Raw genomic sequence first — 20,470 nt, 5'->3', positions numbered from 1 at the left:
GATGGCTACTCCCAGAAGGAAAAAATGAAATGAAAGATGCAGCCTGTGGCCAGTGCACATTTGGCATCCCCTGGCATTAATCAGAACTTGTATTTTTTAAAAAGCAAGATTGTTAAAATAAAATTAGAAACTTGTGACTGATTTTGCGCTTTTATTCCCTCCTTTGAGTCTTGCTGAGCTTTTCAATTTTATGTTCAGGGACCAACAGATGCATTAGAGTTACTTGCTTTCCTCACATTGGATTGCTAAAATAACGTCTGGATTTTTCCGTCTAACAAACTTCTTGCAAGTGAAACCAAATCCTAAAAGCTGCAACACCGAGGGGACTACATGAGAAAGGAATGACAAAGGCAAAAAAAATCCAGATGACACTTCTGAGCTTCCTACTTAAATGATTTACAGAAGTGAATACCACATGAAAAGGGCTCATGGGAAAAAAAAATCATATTTAAATGCTAATTGCTGTAAAATAAAAGAAATTTCAAGAACTGGGATCAGCAAGATGACAATTATTCACATAATCTGAGAAATGGGTTCCCACTGGAGAAACACTGAGCTCACGGTTATCACTTGCTGAGCTCCTGCTGGATTAGGTCTCGTGCAGAGAAGAAACGATGGTGGCAGCGAGCCTGAAGTTTGGATGTGTGCAGAGGCTGCCCCTCTCTCTGTTTTTCTAGGCATTTAGCTGCAGAGAAAGCCAGCTCTCTTAACAGCCCTGCCTCGCTGACCAGCCCTGCACAGAAATTACAAGCATTCCACTTCTGTACCACCCATTTTGCAGGGACACACACTCCCCTCCCACAAGAAGGTCTCCAGCCGTATTCGTAAGCGCCTTGCAGGCACGGTTTGGTGTTTGTCAGCTTGTTCAGTTCTGGTTCTGCCTCAGGTTTGTCTCAAATTTCTAGACAAAACGCTAACCTAAGGAATTAGGTAGAATTGAGGACATGAGAGTAGTTAAGTAAATATATCAAAAAGTATTCTTGTTTTAATTTAAGAAACAAAACACAAATTATAAACAAATACAATTACAAAATATGCATAGTACAATATTGGTTGCAAGTCAAAAGAGCGGATTATTTTCTGAGATCAGACTTTTAAAAAGCTGAAATAAAAAAAAAGCTCACAAGATTTGACAAGTAAACATAGAAAGACAAGATGACAAGCTTGTCTGAACGCAGAGCAGAAAGGCTTTGTGTTCAAACCATTATCCAGCAGGCTGGACTGCAGAAACTGTGGTAACAAGTAAGGTAAATGCCAGCCTTGACTAGCCCAGTCTATGCTACAGGGGCCATAATGCTACAGATAAGGCAAAGTTTACCCTTGGCAAGTTTACAGATGACACAAAACCGTGAGGAGTGCCTGATACACCAGAGTGTTTTGTTGTCACCCAGAGGGACCTCAACAGGCTGGAGAAGTGGGCTGACAGAAGCTCATCGAGTCCCAGGAGAAGCGCAGAGCCCTGCCCATGGGGAGGAACAGCCCCAGGCACCAGGACGTGCTGGGGGCCGCCCAGCTGGAAAGCAGCTTGGCAGAAAAGGGCCTGGGGGTCCTGGTGGGCACCGACTGGACATGAGCCAGCAATGTGCCCTTGCTGCAAAGAAGGCTACTGGCATCCTGGGCTGCATTAGGCAAAGCCTTGCCAACAGGTCAAGCTTCCCTCGACTCAGCACTTATCCAGTGCCAGTCTCCTCAGTACAGGAGAGACGTGGACATATTGGAGAGATTCCAATGAAGTGCCACAAAGATGGTCAAGGGCCTGTAGCATCTCTCTTATGATGAAAGGCAGAGAGTTGGGACTGCTCCACCTGGAGAAGGCTTGGTGGGGGGGGGGGGGGGATCTTATCAATTTACATAAATACCTGAAAGAAGGGTACAGAGGGGACAGAACCAGGCTCTTTTGATTGGTGCCCAGTGACAGGACAAGAGATAGTGGGCACACACGGAAACAGGAGGTTCCTTCTGAACACCAGGAAACACTTCTTTATTGTGCAGGTGACTGAGCACTTGCACAGGTTGCCCAGAGGCTGTAGAGTCTCTCTCCTTGGAGATATTCAAAATCTGTCTCAACACGGACCTGTGCAACCTGCACTATGTTGCCCTGCTTGAGCAGAGGTGTTGGACCAGAAGACCTCCAGAGGTCCCTTCCAACCTAAGGCATTCTGTGATTCTTTAGAGACAGCCCCAATCTAGCTGAAATTTAAGGCACAGATCTTTAACACAGTATTTACAACAAAAGATTTAAAATATGTATTAAGTTGGCAATGCAAAGTTTGCCATCCTATGAAAATCTACTCTCCAACTCCTGGCCTTGATTTCCATCCAAGTACAATAAAACCCGCACAGTTGTAGGGAGTTCTGAAGGCACAAGTGGACAAACCACGATAATTTTTCTGCAGTCAGTCAGTGAGGATTCAATACAACACATTTCTCCATGTAAACTGCCTCTTCTCTCCCAGTGATGGCTAGTATCTGATGCCTCTCTCCATACAGAGGTTAGAAGCAGCGATTGTTGCCCACCTGCCAGGCAGCAGACAGGAAGAGCCCACCACCAAGTCCGTTGCAACACCAGGACAAGAATGGTGCTGGAAATGCAGTTTCAGCATTGTGTGTGCTACCTTCCATCTGTGTATTTCAAACGGAGCAGATCCCAGATAGAGCCTAACAGCCCTCTGAAGACTGGCTCATGTCTATCAGCTCAGCTGGATACCCCCACTCAGAGCTCCGCTGAATGTCCTGGAAAAAAAGCTGCTGCTGGAGGCTCTTTAGACTGTTCAAGACATCTGAAGAGAGTTCATGAAAGGCCACCTGGTTTTCCTGATCTTCCTCTTCCTCCTCCTCGTCCTCCTCCTCCACAAGGTCATCGGGAGGCAAAGGAGAACATCTGGAGATGTAGCCCTGGTCTGACTGGACTGACTGTCTTTGGTCTTTGCACTGGTCATCGAAGACCAACTGGTGCTGCTTGTCAGCCTCCTCTTGGCAGAAAGACGGATCTGAAGGAATGACATTCTGCTGATAAATAGAGTACATGAGCCCATTCAGACAGTGCCTCAGATCACCTGAAAGGTTTGCATGACTCTGGTCATCTTCTGCTGGAACTTCACAGTCACCATGGAGGATGACGTTATTCCTCATCGGAAAACTTGCCTCCAGAAGAGGAACTCCTTCCATGCAGTCCTCGTTACTCAGCACACGATGACCAAGTATATTTTTATCTTCCATGGAAGGGACAGGCTCCACTACCTGAACTTGAGGGGCCTCGTCCATAGGAATGACCATCACCTGAGAAGCTGGATCTTCACACAGATTAAGCTGAGGCTGTAGTTTACAGCCCGTGCTCTCGCCTTCGTGCATGTGGAGGTTGACAACATAACAGCAGTTAGGGTCAGGCTCCCGGAGGTGCAGCTGCTGTTTCACAATCCCACCTGGTTCGCTTAGCAATGAATCCACCTGGCTCTCTCTGCTCAGGGACTGTGACTCTTCTTCATTATCCAGGCAGATGCTTTCAGCCTCAAACCAGTTTGGGTGCTCCATCTGCCAGCTCCTGAATTTTTGTACTGCTTCTTTCAATTTCCTCCCACTAGGGGTATCAATGTAGTTTTCAGCTGTGATTTCCTGGATTCGATGGATGCGCCCAGGTTCAAACTTCTCCAAGTCCTGAATCCGAAAATAAACATCCTCAAACTTGTCCATCAGTTGGTACCTGGATGTGACGTTGAACAGATCAGGTATATCCTTCTCGCTACTTATCCCATCGAAATAGCAGACTATATACATTCCAAAACAGGCTGGCTTCTTGAAATCTGGCAAGATCAAATTCAAGGCAGGGGTGAACAGATCTCCCATTGGCTTTTGCTGATCTTGCTTGAGACAAACAGGCACGCTCCCAAGCATGGCCTGCCATTTGGCCTGGGTGCCTCGTGAGCATAAGATGATGATCTTTGAAGACAGGTCTTCCATTTCCTTCTTCTGCCGAGTAAGCCAGGGTAATGGCCCCAGCTCTGAGATCTGATGATCTTCTAGCAGGTCTAAGGCGACAGCAGTGCCACAGACAGTCATCAGGAACTCGGCAAACTTCAGCACCACATCCACGTACAGCAGGTGATCGGCGGAGTACACAATCCAAACCTTTCGGGGCTTTAAGGGTGGCAGAGGAAGGTCGGTAGACGGTACTGGTGAGAGACAGAAAAATATCAATCCCAGCCACATTCTTGAAATTGTAATGATGCAAACCAGTGGCAATCCGTACAGGAGGATATTAACAAAAGGTTCTAGCAACTCCCAGTTTTGAAGCTATATTAGTAACATATGCAGGCAACACCTTACTGCGGAAGTTTTGTATTAAAGCCCAGACAGTGGAGCTATGATTTATAGTAATGCTTGGGTGGTTCATGGAATTTCACCACACAAAAGTAAAACACATTGTCTTCAAGAGGCTTGAAAATATACGTTCCCTGCTGGAGAGCTGAGTGAACCCCAAAACAATCTCCTCTTCCTATTGCTTAAATGATTATCAAGGGTTCTTTTGCCAGTACAGCCTTAGATGTATCAAAAAACCCCACCACTTTACAAAATAATTATCTCCAGTCTGCCAAAGACAGTATTCCAACTTCCTCTGTCCAATGCTACTGAGCACAGGAGAACCCCCTTTTTAGACAACTACCCAAGACTTCCAGAATATATTACGTGTGTGATGGCACACAAGCAGGACATCTTACCAGTTTGCAAATCATTATGGCTGCATTTCCTTTGTTGGAGTGCTGGAAGAGAGAGAAAGTCACTGTCAGTTCTGAAAACAAGAAATAAAATTAGCCCCTTCACATGACAACCCCTTCCAATGGCTACATTCAAAACCCAAACTCTTCAACAGCATGGGGATAAAGAAGACGTGGGGAGGGAGAAGCCTAATAAGAAGTATACTAAATGAACAAAGACTCTTCTACAGCCAATTTTACTTCACTACGTTTTCTGTTGGAGAGGAGAAGGAATGCACACACAACCTGTTTTCTCCATCTTCCTCAGATCTGGACCGCCTCTCAAAAAGTACAGAACCTCCAAACATTCTCCTACTTCTTGTTAAAGAGAAAACTGTTTTTTTTTTTTTTTTTTTAGAGAGAGTTTTTTCTTAAGAGGCTTCTCTAAAGAGGTGACTAAAATGTCCCAAGCTAAATGTTACAGTTAAATTTTATACTAAGAATTTTTCCAAAATATTTCCAATTTCTCCTCTCAGGTAAAAGCGCAGTTGCGAGTTGCACAGTTTCCCTACAATAACTGTCCCATAGATAAAGCAAAAAAGACTAGGAGTTAGTTCTTAATCACTCAGTTTTCCAACTTGCACAAAGCACATCTTTGTGTCCTATTCTTCTTCCACATTCACTGAAAAACATTACTTAAACTCAGAATAGTACAAAAATGAATTTTGCAGACTTTGGGGGACAGGGGAAAGGCCATGTTCTGGACAAACAGGAAGCTTCTGCCTTGCAAAACTCTTACAAAATGCAGAACAAAAATAAATGGAGAGGAGATCTGTAGCAATCTGCAGGAAACAAAGGGCTGAACGATGGAGTTTATTTTTCCCCTTATGAGCTCTTAAGCTTTATGAAAACAGAGCATCAGACAGCATAATTCACTGGCAGCTTTACTTAACTAGGTGGATGGTATTAGGCTGCTACAAGTTCCACAATGTAGAAAATAATAAAGTGTTTACATAGGCATTATTTTAGTGGCAGTACATCAGAATGGCAAGGAAGAAAATAGTAAGAGGAGTAATTACAGAAGTAGGAAAAATATTTTTAGCACTGAGTCTTTTGTTTCTAGGTGGTATGAGTCTTACCTGCTCGCTTTTTGGTCATACAAATGACAGCTGCTATGACTGATCCCACCAGTAATACACAGATCCCAGTGATACACCAGTAGAGCCATATAATCATATCATCTGTGGTACAAAAAGAGCACTCAGACAGTGCTTTATACAAATAATGAATTTCAGTCAGGAAGCTTCTTGAACAGCAGGGGCCAAGGGAGAAGGACTGTGGCTTTGCCCAAAATGATGGGTGATCCAGTACTTCACCCTTACAACATACCGCAGGCGGTATGACATCCTGTTTTCACAATGATGCTCTGCACCACAGACTTGCTCCACAAAGAACCGTATGTGCAACACATTGAAAACACAGACCAATAACCTTCCTTTGTACACAGCAATCAGTGCTTATCCAGCTTTGACAGGCATGCTGCCCATGTCCTGCCTGTTTCACGTAATTCATCTTCAAAAATTTGTTTTTATCATTTTAGGTGAAGCATTTTTTCAAACTCAGGTGTTTTTTCCTTTTTACTTCTCTAGCAAAACCAGCACCTTTACAGGTCTTGGTGCAGCCAAAAAAAAAGATGTTAAATCATTATGCACATGATTTATCTTGACATTCATAAAAATGAATATATGCAAGCTATTCTCTCCAAGAGCTGCTTTATATTATGCAAAATTTTTAACACTAGGCAAAGTGACAGATAGTGTTTCAAATTAAGACTCTTCTTGTCAAAAGTGTTTCTCAAAGAATTTTATGCAAGTGAAGTATCTCTGAAAAAAATTGCTCTCTAAGATTCATGCTGCATAAAAAAAATCATGCTGCATACAAATACTTGCCTTCAAGCATGGTGAAGTAACTCTAATACAATTCATTCTGAACTCAGTGGTACAAAGGGACATTTCCTGCTCATTGGGTCAGGGAGGATCAGTTGTTACTCTATATGACAGTAAAAGAGAAGCAAGAGAAGTTTCAGGGTACTGGAGGAGCTTCTTACCTGGTGGGTCTGTACCTGCAAAAAGATGAGAGTTTCATTAAAAATTCAGCCCTCATCTGTAAAACAATTAGAATCTAATTTAGAGAAAAGGAGTACTCACTTGGAGCTGGTGAACATGGGATGAAAGTAGAGTGTCTCAGGCAGTCTGTGCCACAGTTTGCAAAGAATGGCTGAATCTGCAGTCAAAATAAATTCAGAACACAGAAGCTATTCTTAAAAGCAATTCTGTTATAACTCTACTTTCCCCTTGCCTCTGCAATCCCTGTGTTTTAGCACAGGTACATAGAATTTCCATTTCCACTTCAAAAACAAGATTAATCAAGAATATCTATGTTATTCACTATGCATTAACACGGCAGTGAGCTCCTGGGGTGGCACACCTGCCATTCCCTGACTTGGCAATTGTACACTACGAAAAGCCACTGTCTACAGAGAACACTTTAATATATATACTAAAAAAAAATATTTCTGCTATAATCATTATTTTCATGATGTAGACAATGGCTAACCTCCAAATCTCAGAACAAAACACTGGGCAAAACCGTAACATTCCTAAACTGAACACTGCCCTGTTGAGGAAGGAGGGACATAGGGACAACAGTAAGACCCTACCTGTACTTCGTACTTGCAGCAAGCTCTTAAGTTCTTCTCCATTTTGATTGTGACATTTGCTTGTGAGGGTAGTTCACCCTGCAGAAATCAGATGTGAGTTAACAGATGGAAGAAGAAAATGGAATGAAAGCAGGAAAAGAAAAGAAGTTGAGATGAGAATATGGAGTGTAACAAAGAAGCATAAATTTCTTTCTTTCTTTCTTTTTTTTTATATTTAGAAAAAAAGGCAACGATAGACCCACAAAAATGAAACAGATAAATGGTCTGGCCACCATCACTGCAGGTGTCACATACGACTGATATGGTTACGCAAGTGAGAGAGCAGACTAAGGCTGCATAGGTGAGAGGAAACATAATTAAGATTATACCCTGCATAACTTCAAATATGTTAAGCTTACAGTTTCTTAATGTTAACGTCTTAAGTTTTTAAATGTGTAAATGTACGATTAAAAAAGTTCCTCATGTGTTTAATTAAAAAAGCCATCAACACTGATGCCTCTGGACACTTGAACAGAGGACAACTTGTCCTTGTTACCTGAAAAATAGCAAAATTATAAAATGATAATGTAAATATATTCTTTACAGTTCTTAGTAGAGATACTCAAAAATGAGGTATATTACTCTCTGCCAGGGAAATGTGCACACAGCAGTACCTGCTCGTGTCAATAATAAAAGCCTATCAGTACATGGAATACGAAAGCTTAAGTATGGAAGGAATGGAAAGATTAAGCAAGCTGCATGCCATTTTATTTGCCCTCTCCCAAGGAAGGGTGGGGACTCATAACAAATATTCAGTATCCCTCCTCCCTCAGATGCTTGAAAAGGGAGTTTTATGTCAGAAAACCGCATCTACTTGGAACTTCTCAGCAACACAGGCTGTAAAACCTGCAGGAATTGATTGTCAGTTTAAGTGAAGCACCTGTTACAAATACTCATTCTTCATCCAACCTCACTGCTTACAGACTGCTCCATGCATTAGAAAACATATCAAAAAGAGGCTCTCAAAGATCTTTTATCCACCACATTGAAAGAAATTTCCCTTTTCCAAAGGCAAGATAATAATCAGAGAACACCTCGAATATTGCAGTTCAAGTGCATTCAGTAGACCTTGGCTCCAACTCCTTGTTTAGCAACTATTACGGAAATGTTTAGATTTCCATGGAAGATATAACTGATATAATTTGTAAGGTAATTACCTCTGTGACTTCACGCGTGATCATTTTACATTTCTTCTCATTCAGGAAACTGGTCACATGAATTTGGTACCGCGTTGACTCCGTCCACGGGTTAAAGCTTACGAGCAGAGTCATATCATCTAGACTTTTAGCTTGGATCCTGGGCTCCCATAGGCTGCCTGGAAGTGGTGCAGATATTCCCATGTTTCTTAACTGTCAGAAGTATTTCAGCAGGGCGCTCATGACTACATGACTCAGACAAATTCTTACCTGTCTTTATACACGGGGTGGTTCTTTTCATCAGAGAGTCATTGCAGTCTGCAAGACAGACCACCAGTCACCAGTCAGAAACATTGTACCGCCATTTAGGAAAAATACACATCTTCTTATCAGAAGCCAGACACCTAACTGAGTCTTCCTTGATGAGTAGACCTTTGTTTCAAAGCAATAGAAAAATTCTACTGCAGAATAGTATCAGTTTCCAATGTATAAACCAGCCCCTTCACTGATTTTTCTTATTAATATCTCTTTTCAGGGAAAAAAAAAGTCTAAAAACATACAGTAGTTATTAAGACAGTAATATTTGACAAGCCCTGCTGATAGAAGACCTGTACAGAGAAAGTCACAGTGGAACGAAAACTTCATACTGAGCTCTGGACCCTGAGCGCTGCAGCCATAGTTTCCTCTAAAAAGCATTCTGCCTCAGGAAAACTATGAAGTTGGAGTCTTTCTTGATCCCAAAATAGTTTTCCACATTTACAGTTCTCTGAGCTTAATTTAGCAGATTGGCCCTGCTCTTTGGGACCTTTTTCAGATTCAAATCTGGAGTCACACATTCAACACTTAGCAATGTGGGATTTACAAGTCTCAGCTTAAACTGTGTCTCTCCTCCAGGGCTTGGACACAAAGGAAAAGAAAGAACTCCCTGCAATGGCTTGCTTAAACAGTTGAAAGAAAACATTACAGATCTTAGTTTCCAACTTTCAAGTTCATGCCCCTGTAATTCACAGGTAAGCCCTAGCCAGCAAAGCTTCCTGCCGCTGCTGACCTTGACACAATGCATTAGGTTTCTGGGGAGCAGCGCAGGACAAAACCAGAAAGCTCAGTATGACCATGTATGATAAAATGTAGGACGGCTGATAACACACAACATACATTGCCATTTTATAGTTGACAACATGACTTCATTATAAGCAAGAAGAAAATTATGAAACATTTTTAAAGCTGTATATTGAACGTATTGATAAAGTAGTCAGTGCAGCCAGAGGGCACTGCAGATGCTCAGCATCTTCAAGGGAAAACAAGATCTGTAGTTATAAGAAAATTTGCATATACACAAGAAAGGGTCAGGCAGTCAGCTCTACCAAGTTTCTCAGAAAATCATGCCCAATTCTGTCTTTGAAATCAAAATTCACATGCCTAAAATTTGGTATTAGGAGCCAAATTTAACTTGTTCTGATTTGGACATTTTGGTCTGTAGTTCCAGTTTCCATAAAAAGGGGCAAATATGAAAGATTTAAAATTAAACACAAGAAGCAATGATAGTCTGCAGAGAGCACAAGAGACTAGTCTACAGCCCTACTCATGTAGCTGAAATATCTTTGTACCTTTTCAGTAACAAAATTCAGATGTAACCCATCTTCAGTGAGCCCTTCAACGTGGCACTCACACTAGTTTTCAGGTTTACTTAGCACTTTCTGTTTAGAAAGAGCTGTAGCAGAATCCTTAATGAGCTACAAATGCAATGCCTCAACTCAGAGCCCCAAATCCATGGCTTTGTCTAGCTTTTTATAGAGCTTAACACATTTTTATAGCAGTATCTTCCATGTAGGAACTACTGTCAAACAGAATCAAAGTGTCTTTTCTTCACAGTATTGTCCCTCCACGTGCACCTTATTCCAAGTAGAGATTTGACAAACTGCTGGACACAGGATCCCAGAAAAAAAAAAGGGACTGACTTGTAGCCCAAAATGATATACGCACTTTGGATATAAAACAAAGGAGTATTGTAAAATATTAACACCATAGACATTCAAAACAGCAGTATTCAGAAAGGACAAGTTCTTATAACGTTATCACCTTATCATCAACTTGCTCACAGTTCACGGGCTTGGTCTGGAAAAAAACAGGTCCATAAACTATCAAACAAAGCCCTGAGCTCAAGGCCTGGGGAAACTAGAGATTCTCTTACCAGGCATTGTGAGAGATGCGGACTTGCAATTGTAGTCTCCATCTACGCTCAATTTGGGCAGGTGGTAGACAGTCACTTGATAAGTTTGGCCAGGTTCCACCTCAAAACGGTTAAAAGTGAAATTCCACTGAAAACAAAACACATGTGAGGGCATAAATTGAGACTGCTGTGCTATCAAGACACTGAAATTAACAGCTGAGGGGTATGGTCCCATTGTGTTGCCTCATCTTATATGATCTTTTTTCTAAAGCTTGATTGTAAGAAAAAAAAAAAAAAAAAGAACTCATTCATTAAATGTACCAGTCCTCTGGTCTGTCTCCAATTCTTGTGTTTGGAATGAGGAGGAGAAAAGAAAAAAAAAAAAAAAAAAGCAAACAGCTCTCTCTTGGGATCCCTGAGCTGATACAAGGTCTCATGCCAAATAACTTTGTGCAGTTCCCACTGAACTACATTCTGAATTTACGTAAGGAGATTAGGCTAGAATATGCAGCTTTGAGACTGAAAGTTTAGTCCTGTATAAATCTTGCTGTGCAAGTGCTAAGCATTTAGAATTGCACCTGCATGTGCATCGTTCTGTACTTGGCCGTTCCAGAGATAATATATTGTTAAATTTATATTGTTTTCCCATGTATCAGCAATGCTGTGCAAATTCTGGGAGAGGCAATGGCTCCAGTGGATAAGCCAACCTTCATCCACTTCTGGGTGCTAAAGACCCAGCTCCAAATTCCTCTTGTTCATAAGAGGAGCTGTGGATGTTCAGCTCTTTCCTGATGAGCTCCCGAAAGAGAGCATAGACTGGAAGGACCAGGTTGGTACTTTATTCCACAGCGAGAGAGTACGCGAGAGAGAGGTTGGTAAAATGAAAGACCAAGTTGCAGAGGCTGTTAAGTGTCATGATGATTAAGCAGAACGCAAAAACTGCCACAGTTGTTTACTTTAAGCAGCACCTAGAACAGTGACACATGCTAGACACCGAGAGGAACGGTACTTAGACCCTGAGAATGGTAAAAGTGAAAAAGAAACCAAGGTAAGCAGGCATTGTACATTGTTACATGCAAGCATAAACCAAACTGGAAATGAAACCAGGTCTCAGGGTCAATATCCTGATCGTTACGTCAGCTCCTCTGACTAACCAGCCTGTACGTAATGGAAAAAGCAAAAGGTAGCCTTGCTATAAAATAGGGAAAGTGGAACCAAACCCCTGGACTAAAATAAGTAGTTCGGGATCCTTGGCACTCACCCGGCCTCCGTCCGGACGGACCTGAAGCGGCAATTTGTTCTGAAACTCAAACTGGGCGCAGACCTGTTGGTTGCTGCTCACTTGCATCACAGCCAGCTCTGCCCCTCGGAGGTACCGGATGCTAGCTGCAGGCACAGGGCAGAGAGAGAAGTTTTCCTTTTCCTGTCAGCTGCACATGTACAGGTTGCAGCCCCCCCAGAAATCACCGCCGTGCTTGCTCTTGTCACGGTCTGACTCCTTTTGAAGTGCTGGGAACCCCAATACAGAGGTAACTGGCCATGAAAACAGCGAGTGTGCAGGGCTGACTGACACCATTGCAGGTTGTCCTGCACAGCAACAGCTCCAGCTCTGCAAACAAAGGGGCAGAGCAGAAGGCAACTGCATCTTCCAGACACTCCGGCAGTTCATAGGTTTGGTGCCCTGTTTAGCTCTGCCTCTCAGTACTGCTTCACACAGTTTTGGCACCAGAGCAAATATTGGGATTGTTTGTACCAAGTAAAACAATGAGAAAATCCAGAACCATGGCTACTTCAAATGATAGTCTTACCTGAGTCATTCCTGCACTGAGATAACAACTCTATACCACCCTCAGACACAGGTCCTGCAGAAGCAGGAAACAAACGTGCTTAACCCTGTCTTGAATCAGTGAAAAAATTATGGATGAGTGCACGCAAGCACAACACCAGAAACAAAAAAGCATCAAATTTTCTCTCCAAATAAGAAGACTTGACCAACTGGTACTTGTTAGGGCTCCAGTAGGACAACTATTCCTTTACCAAGACACACACGCATACAGGAAATTCAGAGTTACAAAGACTGGATTGTCCTAAATGGGAGGCACTTGCACTGGGTTAACAGCACATAAACTACTATATGCATGCTCTCAAATTAATTGTAATTTGTTCAGTTCGTAGATGTAATTCAACTGCATGAGAATGCCGCAGTCACTATTATTGCCTTGAAAGGGCACAGCTTGCACTGCAAACCTCCTTTTTCCCCTTACTACTGTGGGAAACGTACATACTGTTCTTCATTTCGTTTTTATCAGCCCTTCCCATTTTAAATGTCACTATCCCACATGCACGGGAACATTTTCAATTCTTGAATACCCAGCATACTCAAAGCTCAGATTCAGTCTTCAAAAAAAAAAACACAACCAAAAACAAAACCACTCCTTAAATGAAACCAAAACAAAGCAAAGCAGCCAAACACCCAATTTTCAAAGCTGTCCTTCCACAACTAGGCCAGTGAAAGTTTTCACATCACAGTTCTCCTCCCTGTCCTTACTAGACTGCACCTCATTGCTCTGCTCCACATCCCACAACCACCTCTTACCATCAGTGGCCACCTTCCACTCTATCCGAAGCACGGGGAGCAGCTCTCCATCTGTCTGACGGAAAACTTCAGAGGAGACGTGAAGACTGCTGGGGGCAGAAGGTGTCCAGGTCTGATTCTGCAGCCAGCTTCTCTCTATGCAGGTACCTGCCCAGCAAGCGAAAGCTGTTATTCAGAGCAGGGCAGAGGGAAGCCTGCTTAATTGCAGTTATTGTCTGCCCTTTTGGTGAGGGCAACAGGGAGGGTAAATCTGCATGACAGACTGCTTCACTGCTCAAAAAAAGCAGTTTTCAGCATGCAAATACTTTATAAATTACCTGTAATATTCTGAACTCAGTGTCTCCTGCAGCAAGTCACTATCTCGTTGCTAAAACACGTCTGTGTTAGAAGACCAGCACTAATTTCAAGCCTTCCAGTGATAATGGCAGATGCCCAGGCAGTTTTTAAAACAGCATAATTAACTTTTAGAACCTTCCAGTGACTGCTCGTTACACCTTGCCTAAACTAATGAGCCCGCTGGACAGAAAAAATGATTTATGTCCGTCTGTACAGTACTAGGGAAAGCAGGTCCTTTAATCTCATCAGAAAATGCAATCAGGTATGACAGGCATTAGACAGACACGATCTACTTAGGCTTTTGTCAGACATTTGACTTATTACCAGAGCACGTTAAAAATAGCTCTGCTGAGTATCAGCGGAGCACAAGCGCGGGAAGAACCAGGCTGACAAACCAAGGAGGAGCTGCAAGTGGGAAACCATTACTGTTGGGATGTCTTAAATAGCTCTGTGGGGGCGAGCGTAGGCCCAATGGTATGCATTTTTCTAAAAAAGATAAAAAATAAATCCAGAAATAAATAGAAAATACCTAATAATAGCGTATCTGATAACTGTTGGGCTGGGGAGAGGGGCAGAACTGCCAATATAAACAGTATCTGTGCCATTTGGTGTGCAGGACCATTCAGACAAAACACTTTTTGGTGCACATCTGAGCACACGTTGGGTAGGCCACATCTACCTAACAAGAATTTATAACAGGATTTATTTATAACAGCACTGCTGAAAGACCAGCAGAAGAGCTACTGAGCATGAGCTGTGCCGCATCATCCATGAATCACACCAACAGGCAAGTGTCATCTCGGAATATATCAAAAATGAAAAAGGATAAGAGGTGAAATGATTACAGAGGCTTTGCAGAGCTCAGTATGTAATTCTTCAGCTGTTTGGTGCATCCACACAAACACTAAACCTGCTCCTGACAGCCTGGCTTTAGGCTACGGAAATCCTCACACGTTCATTTTACCTAAGATCTGGAGAAAACCTGGTAGAATTGAAGTACCTTACAGAGAAGTACGTTAAGTACTAACAAATCTTTTCCCTACAGGAGAAAAACATAATACGAGCGAAGAGGCAGAATTCAAACTAAATCCTCAAATAAGGCAGCATTTTAATGGTGGAGCTGCAGCTGGGCTTAGCTCTGCTGCCAAGCTGTATTCCTGCATCTGGCTGCCAATGGGAAATATGACCCAACCCGATCCCACCCAACCCCTCTCCTGCCTAAAACATTAAAATCTGGTTATTTTCAGCAGTCAGCTCCTTGGTTTGGCATGCCAAGCACGGCTCCAGAAATATGTGTGCCAACACCTGCACACTAAGGAGTTCTGCCACACCCCCAGATGCCTCCACGTACCAAACAGAGGAATGCTGAACAGGCTTTTTTTTTTTTTTTTTAAAGCATTAACAAAAAATTACAGTGAAGTGTATCAGGTCTGTGTTATTGGTAAGACTTGACCCCTTATGCCTGCTATGTCTGCTCACACCTGTGTTCAGGAGGACCTACAATACCTCCTTTCCTTTCCCAATGCACTGTGCTTCACGCCTGATGATTTACTGCTTGCTCTCAGCTGCACCCCTTTACGCCCCCTCTTCTTTCAAGTTCATACATTAACTTTCCATCAAGTACTACCATACATGTAGTAGTTTGTAATGAACACATACCGACAAATTTGCCTTAAAATTCCCATTTCTTTACAAATTGATCGTCCTTCTTTTAAATACAAACTAAACAAGTTAGGTTGTATGTTTTCCACACACCCCAACCATACCCTGGGAAGGAGACTTAAGTTCCTATTCTTCGATCCTTGATCAGCTCCAGTTAAAACTGAAAACTCCCAAAGCCTGGCATGACAGCAGTGCTGTTGCAAAACAGCAACAGAGTCGCTTTACATCTCCCCAACTTCAGCAGAAAGAGCTTGCTGTATGAACCCGGGTGAAAGACAGAAAAAAGCATGATCTGATAAGAAGACATCAATAAAGAAAAAAAAGTAACTTACTATTTTCTACGAGGCAGTTTAAATCCTGTTGGGGAAAAGAAACAAACAGGAATATTGTTAATGAACTGATAGAAAAGAAACTGGGTTGACAGTGATTTGCTTCTGTTTGGTGGCAGGAACAATTTAATGGCAACGCTCCCTCTCAAACCTTGAGCAAAAGCTGGCAGATGTGGCATTAAGGTCCTCGTGCTTATAAAACAAGCGTGCCATCCAACCAGCCAACTCCCCCTGCTCCCCAGGAGTCAGCAACTTCCACGCAGAGCCCCCCAGCTTCTCCTGGGACCCCCCAGCCTCACCGCTGGGCTGGGAGCCTTGGGACAAGGAGCACAGAGAGCCCTGCAACCATGCCCTGCGTTGGGTGGAGGAGCTGCAGCGTAGCCAAGAGCAGAGCGTGTCTGTGTGCTTGTTGTAGACCTGTGAGAAACACAGGGGGAGCTTAGCTGGTTTTGTCATGCTCAAAACGTCACAGCAGCCACCGCCAAACTGGTAGTTGGAATATCAGGTAGCAGGCTGGTCTGAACTGTACTCTTACAATTACTCCCCACATTGCGGAGAAATCCTCCATCGAGCATTTATATCCTGTAGCACTGAAAAAACACAGGTTATACGTAGATTTAACACAAATTAAGAGTCGCAGCCTCTGCCTTCCCAAGCAGCTGTCACACGTGACAAGGCCGTGCTCTCCTGGCAAGGGATGAACATCTGCCTGCCGGGGATAGAGAACTTGTGAACAAAGTCCTTATTTTGCTTTGCTTGCTTTGATTCACCAATTAATCTGTCTTTATCTCAGCCCGGGATTTTTCTTGCTGTAACCCTCCAACTCTCCCCCACCCCGCTGCAGGGAGCAGCTGTGGGGCTGAGCAGCTACCCAGGGCGAGCCCACGACAGGCAACAAAAATAATGGGCTACTAGCCATGTCTTTATGTTTGCAACTTAACGACTGCTGTTAAAACCTGACAATTAATATTCAGTCATTTTGTCCTTCTGCTGTTCCAGTTATCAGCAGTTATTGTAAACTGCACCCCGCTAGGGCCCTTATATAAATGATGAGGCTTTATTTGCCTGGAGGGCAGCAGTACCTGCTTTCACCTGCGTGCTGGTGTTTCTGTTTGGTAGCAGACGAGACAATTAACCGAGCAACAGTTGCAATTCCTGCTTTTTGTTTCATTATCAGTGAATACTGAACCAGCACAGCACACCAGTGGATTCTCTCTCCCTCCAGCTGTGTTGTTCCAGGTGGGGTGCTTGCAGTGGTGTTCCCAGCATACATGTAGGTGAGACTCCTTCCTTTCTGGCCACATTGCCACCAGAAAGGGGAAAGTATCCTCCCTCCACAGGGCAGCTTGCACCAGTTCAGCTGTTAGCCCACTCCCTTCCCAATCCCCAAATCCTCGCAGGGGTGAACCAATGGCTCCAAATGCCCAGAAGAATAATTAATCCAGCCAGGAGGTCCTCGCTGTAGGCATAAGGAGGCTGAGCTAACAGAAGATGATGAAGTGACAGCGCAGACACAGCTTTACACCAGAAAATATAACTCCAGAGAATGGCAGCCAGAAAACAGGAAGGAACTGAAGACAAAGACAAGCCAGTTTTGCAGTAAAATAAGCCAGTTATCTCTAGATTTGCACTGGGGGGAATATTGCTGGCTTTCCCTTGTAAAGGTCCACCTGACACACTATCTGACGCACCAGCTCATTCAGGCTGCACTAACAAAGCCGTGGTCAGCAGAAACAATTAACCTAGTTTCCCTCCTTGAGCAAACAAGTTTAGATGATACAACAGAAATTAAGTTGCAGTGGTGATTTTCTGCTCGCCCACGTAGACGTGGAAGCAAGTCAGAAGCGTTGACAGAGTCGAGACACGTGCCAGGCCGCACGCAGCAGACGGGCGAGCTGCTGATGGGAAGAAAGGGAACAACAAATGCAGAGCTCCGCATAAAAGCTGAAGATAAAGCCCGCAGTCATGCAGCCTGCTTGCTGGGCACATTGTTACAGAAGAGGCCTGAAGCGAGATGTTCTCTTCTCACTATTTTCTTATTGCCTTTCAGGCCCGACAAGCCAAGCTATGGACATAAATACGAGAGCAAGAAGGTTGCGAGGCTGAAACTCTTACTGGTAGAAAAGGACAGGCACAGTCAGCTCCTCTCAGTTTCTTGTCCCGTTTCCACAGAAAGCTAAGCAACTGTTTTGTTTACTTTTTGAAGCTTTTTTTTTTTTCTTTTTGACAGCAGAGAAGAACAGACCATATGTCGTAGAGATCATACGAATGTGGAAAAAAAAAAAAAAAGAGAAACCGATTAACAGCACCATGTCATAACAATTCAATTAAATTAATTGGAGGCCGAGATTTCCCGGCAGGATGCTGTGGTAACTAGCAAGAAACTGAAGCAAGCTGGGCAGGCATCCAGTTTTCCTTTAAAGAGCAACTGCTGAATGGGAAGGGCTCCAGCTTCCCAAAATCTGCCTCTCACCTAGGAGCCACTCTGTATATCTCCTGAGGCTTGGCTGATTTGAGGTTTACTGAAGTTCCCCTGTCCGGATTCATTGGTTCAAAGAAGCAGAGATCAATAGGACGTGAACATGTTTTATGAATACTTACTGAAAAATGGTTTGTTTTAGGAAACAGTCATCTTCTACAGCAACAGTTTGTGGCTTTTTTGTTTGTTTGCTTTGTTGTTGTTTAGTTTAGAAGCCATGGAGAAAAATGCTCTCTTGTACTAACTCTCAGCAAAATAAAAAACAAACTCAGAAGTTGAAGTTTCTTTGCAAAAAAAAAAAAAAAAAAAGTGTTTTCTTTATCATGTCTTGGTAACTTCGATCACTAATCTTTTTTTTTATGCCAAGATGTCCAGAAATATTTGGAAGTTTGCAAAAACGGACCAGGAAAGTCTTCCACACATGTATCACCACAACTTATCTCCATGAAAGATGCTGCATCCAGTCTTCTCCAGACTTGTAGCGAATACCCATCACTTCCAAGACCAAAGCAAAACACACCTCGCCAAACCCTTAAAGCTGGCAGGGCTGTTACAAACAGCATCCCCCTGGGATGTGAGGCATGCCCCATCAGGAAGCGGTTAAGCCCAGTGGCTGAGCACCGTGATTAAACACTTCACAGTGAACAACCAGATGGGTATTTGAGTGTGGGTTGATCTTCCCTGTGCCTAGCAAGAAAGCCCAGCCCCTCCTGCCTGGAGATGACACATCCAAGTAACAGTTACTGGAAAGAGCCGGGTTCACAGCCGTGTTATTCAGCCTTACAGCCGGGCAGGTTCATTGGAGCAGCAGTGAATAAGGCCCATTAAGGTCCTTGCTGGCGTTTTAATAAGATGAGCTCCTGCTAACGAACACTTGAACGCTTTGTTTTACTTTTAGTTACAGTTACAGGTGTCTACTGATGCCCACACAGCACTTTCACTCCTCAGCTCCCAAACAGCCTCAGCCACATCAGGGCTTGGCCTGAAAACCGCCGCTGCTCGCCCTGCCCTGCCCTACCCGAGGCGGCGGGAGCAGGAGGAAGCGGTCCCACTGCGGCCACCCCGAGGGGCCCGGGTGCAACCGTCAGAAAGGGAAGGGAAACGGCTCCCGCCTGGCGCAACGTGGGCCCATCGCGCTCCTTGGGACGCGTGCCTGCAGCTGGTCCTTTCGCAGAGGCTGCAGGAGGGCTGGCTGCTGAGCCCACTCACGTCTCTCAGCGCCAGAGCCCAAGCACCGGGGACACGCAGGAGCTCCACGGCGTGCGACTGACGGGCTCCGTGCGACGAGCGGCGTTTGGGATACCCACTGTTGTGTTAGACGCCTAAGCAATTTTGTAATATCCTCCTTCCCCTTCGCTAAGATCTTGCGCCCGGTGATTTCACCACAGCCGGCCTGAAGTCAAGCCGCAGGAGCGGAGCGCTTTCTCGAGGCGTTTTTAAATGGGAGCGAAAGCAGCAGCGGGGAGGTCGGGTAAAAAAAAGCAGCATAAATATACAGCCAAACTTTGGGCGAGCGGACAGAGCAGACAAAGGATAGGAAACGCGGACAGGAAAAGGCTGTAGAAGAAGAGGAGAGTGTCACAGGTTGGGAGGGGAGGGGGGAAGGCACAGGACACCCCGTGGGGCAGCGCTCCCCGGGAGGGCAGGCAGCTCCCCGGCACGCTGCCCACCCACCGCACCCCGGGCTCTTCCCTCTGCCCAAGGGCACAGGCAGCCCTCAGCCCCCTGCACTCCTCACGGGCACCCCAGCTCCCCTCCCCTCCCGTCCCGTTCCGGCTCCTCGCCCCCGGTTCCCCCCGGCCGTGCCCCGTTCCCCCGGCGCTTACCGGCTGGGAGCAGCTGAAGGGCGGCGCGGCGGAGCCCAGCAGCAGGCGCAGCGCGGCGGCGGGGAGGAGGGGGAGGAGGAGGAGGCCGAGGAGCAGCAGCGGCCCCGCAGCCGCCATGGCCCCGCCGAGCGGCCTCGGGGCTTCCGGGCTCCGACCTGGGCGCGGGGCCGGGGCGGGACCGGCCCTCACCTGAGGAGGGGCCGCGGCGGCGGGGCGGAGCCGGGGAGCTCCGTGGGGCTGCGGGGAGCTCGGCCCCTTCTGCGCCTTCTGCTCCTTCTGCTCCGCAGCCCGGGCCGAGCACCTGGGCCGGGAGCTCGCTGCCTTACACTGCTCTGGCAGGAGGCAGCACAGCACAGCACAGAGGGACTGGGTTTGCCTCGTTACTGTCCGACAGCACAGCCTGCGGCTGCCCGAGGCTGCTCCGCAGCCCCTCCAACACAGGAGAGACCCCCAGAGCTGCGAGGGGTCGGCTGCTGGCAAAGGAGGG

The 20,470-nt window shown here is 45.0% G+C and overlaps 1 protein-coding gene across 1 annotated transcript; it reads right to left on the bottom strand.

Annotated features, from left to right (window-relative positions):
- Positions 1–954: 954 nt before the first annotated feature.
- IL17RA (interleukin 17 receptor A) lies at positions 955–20,351 on the bottom strand. Its single transcript, XM_072039981.1, has 13 exons — positions 19,984–20,351; positions 15,682–15,706; positions 13,352–13,498; positions 12,017–12,141; positions 10,777–10,903; positions 8,856–8,903; positions 8,607–8,764; positions 7,411–7,488; positions 6,899–6,974; positions 6,799–6,813; positions 5,831–5,932; positions 4,716–4,757; positions 955–4,169 (listed from the first exon to the last, which is right to left on the bottom strand). Exons 1-13 carry the CDS (start codon positions 20,098–20,100, stop codon positions 2,659–2,661), a joined length of 2,571 nt encoding a protein of 856 aa, XP_071896082.1. The 5' UTR covers positions 20,101–20,351; the 3' UTR covers positions 955–2,658.
- Between the last annotated feature and the right edge of the window lie 119 nt (positions 20,352–20,470).

Source organism: Anas platyrhynchos, chromosome 1 (genome assembly GCF_047663525.1).
Source record: "Anas platyrhynchos isolate ZD024472 breed Pekin duck chromosome 1, IASCAAS_PekinDuck_T2T, whole genome shotgun sequence".
NCBI classification, from domain to species: domain Eukaryota; kingdom Metazoa; phylum Chordata; class Aves; order Anseriformes; family Anatidae; genus Anas; species Anas platyrhynchos.
This window is presented reverse-complemented; position numbering and strand designations above follow the sequence as displayed.

Coding starts and splice junctions, on each gene's coding strand:
- IL17RA (XM_072039981.1), bottom strand. CDS start 20,100: ATGGCGGCTGCGGGGCCGCTGCTGCTCCTCGGCCTCCTCCTCCTCCCC. Junction 12,142..13,351: donor GTGGAAGGTGGCCACTGATG/GTAAGAGGTGGT, acceptor CTGTGCCTGCAG/CTAGCATCCGGTACCTCCGA. Junction 8,765..8,855: donor CACCCCGTGTATAAAGACAG/GTAAGAATTTGT, acceptor CACCACTTCCAG/GCAGCCTATGGGAGCCCAGG.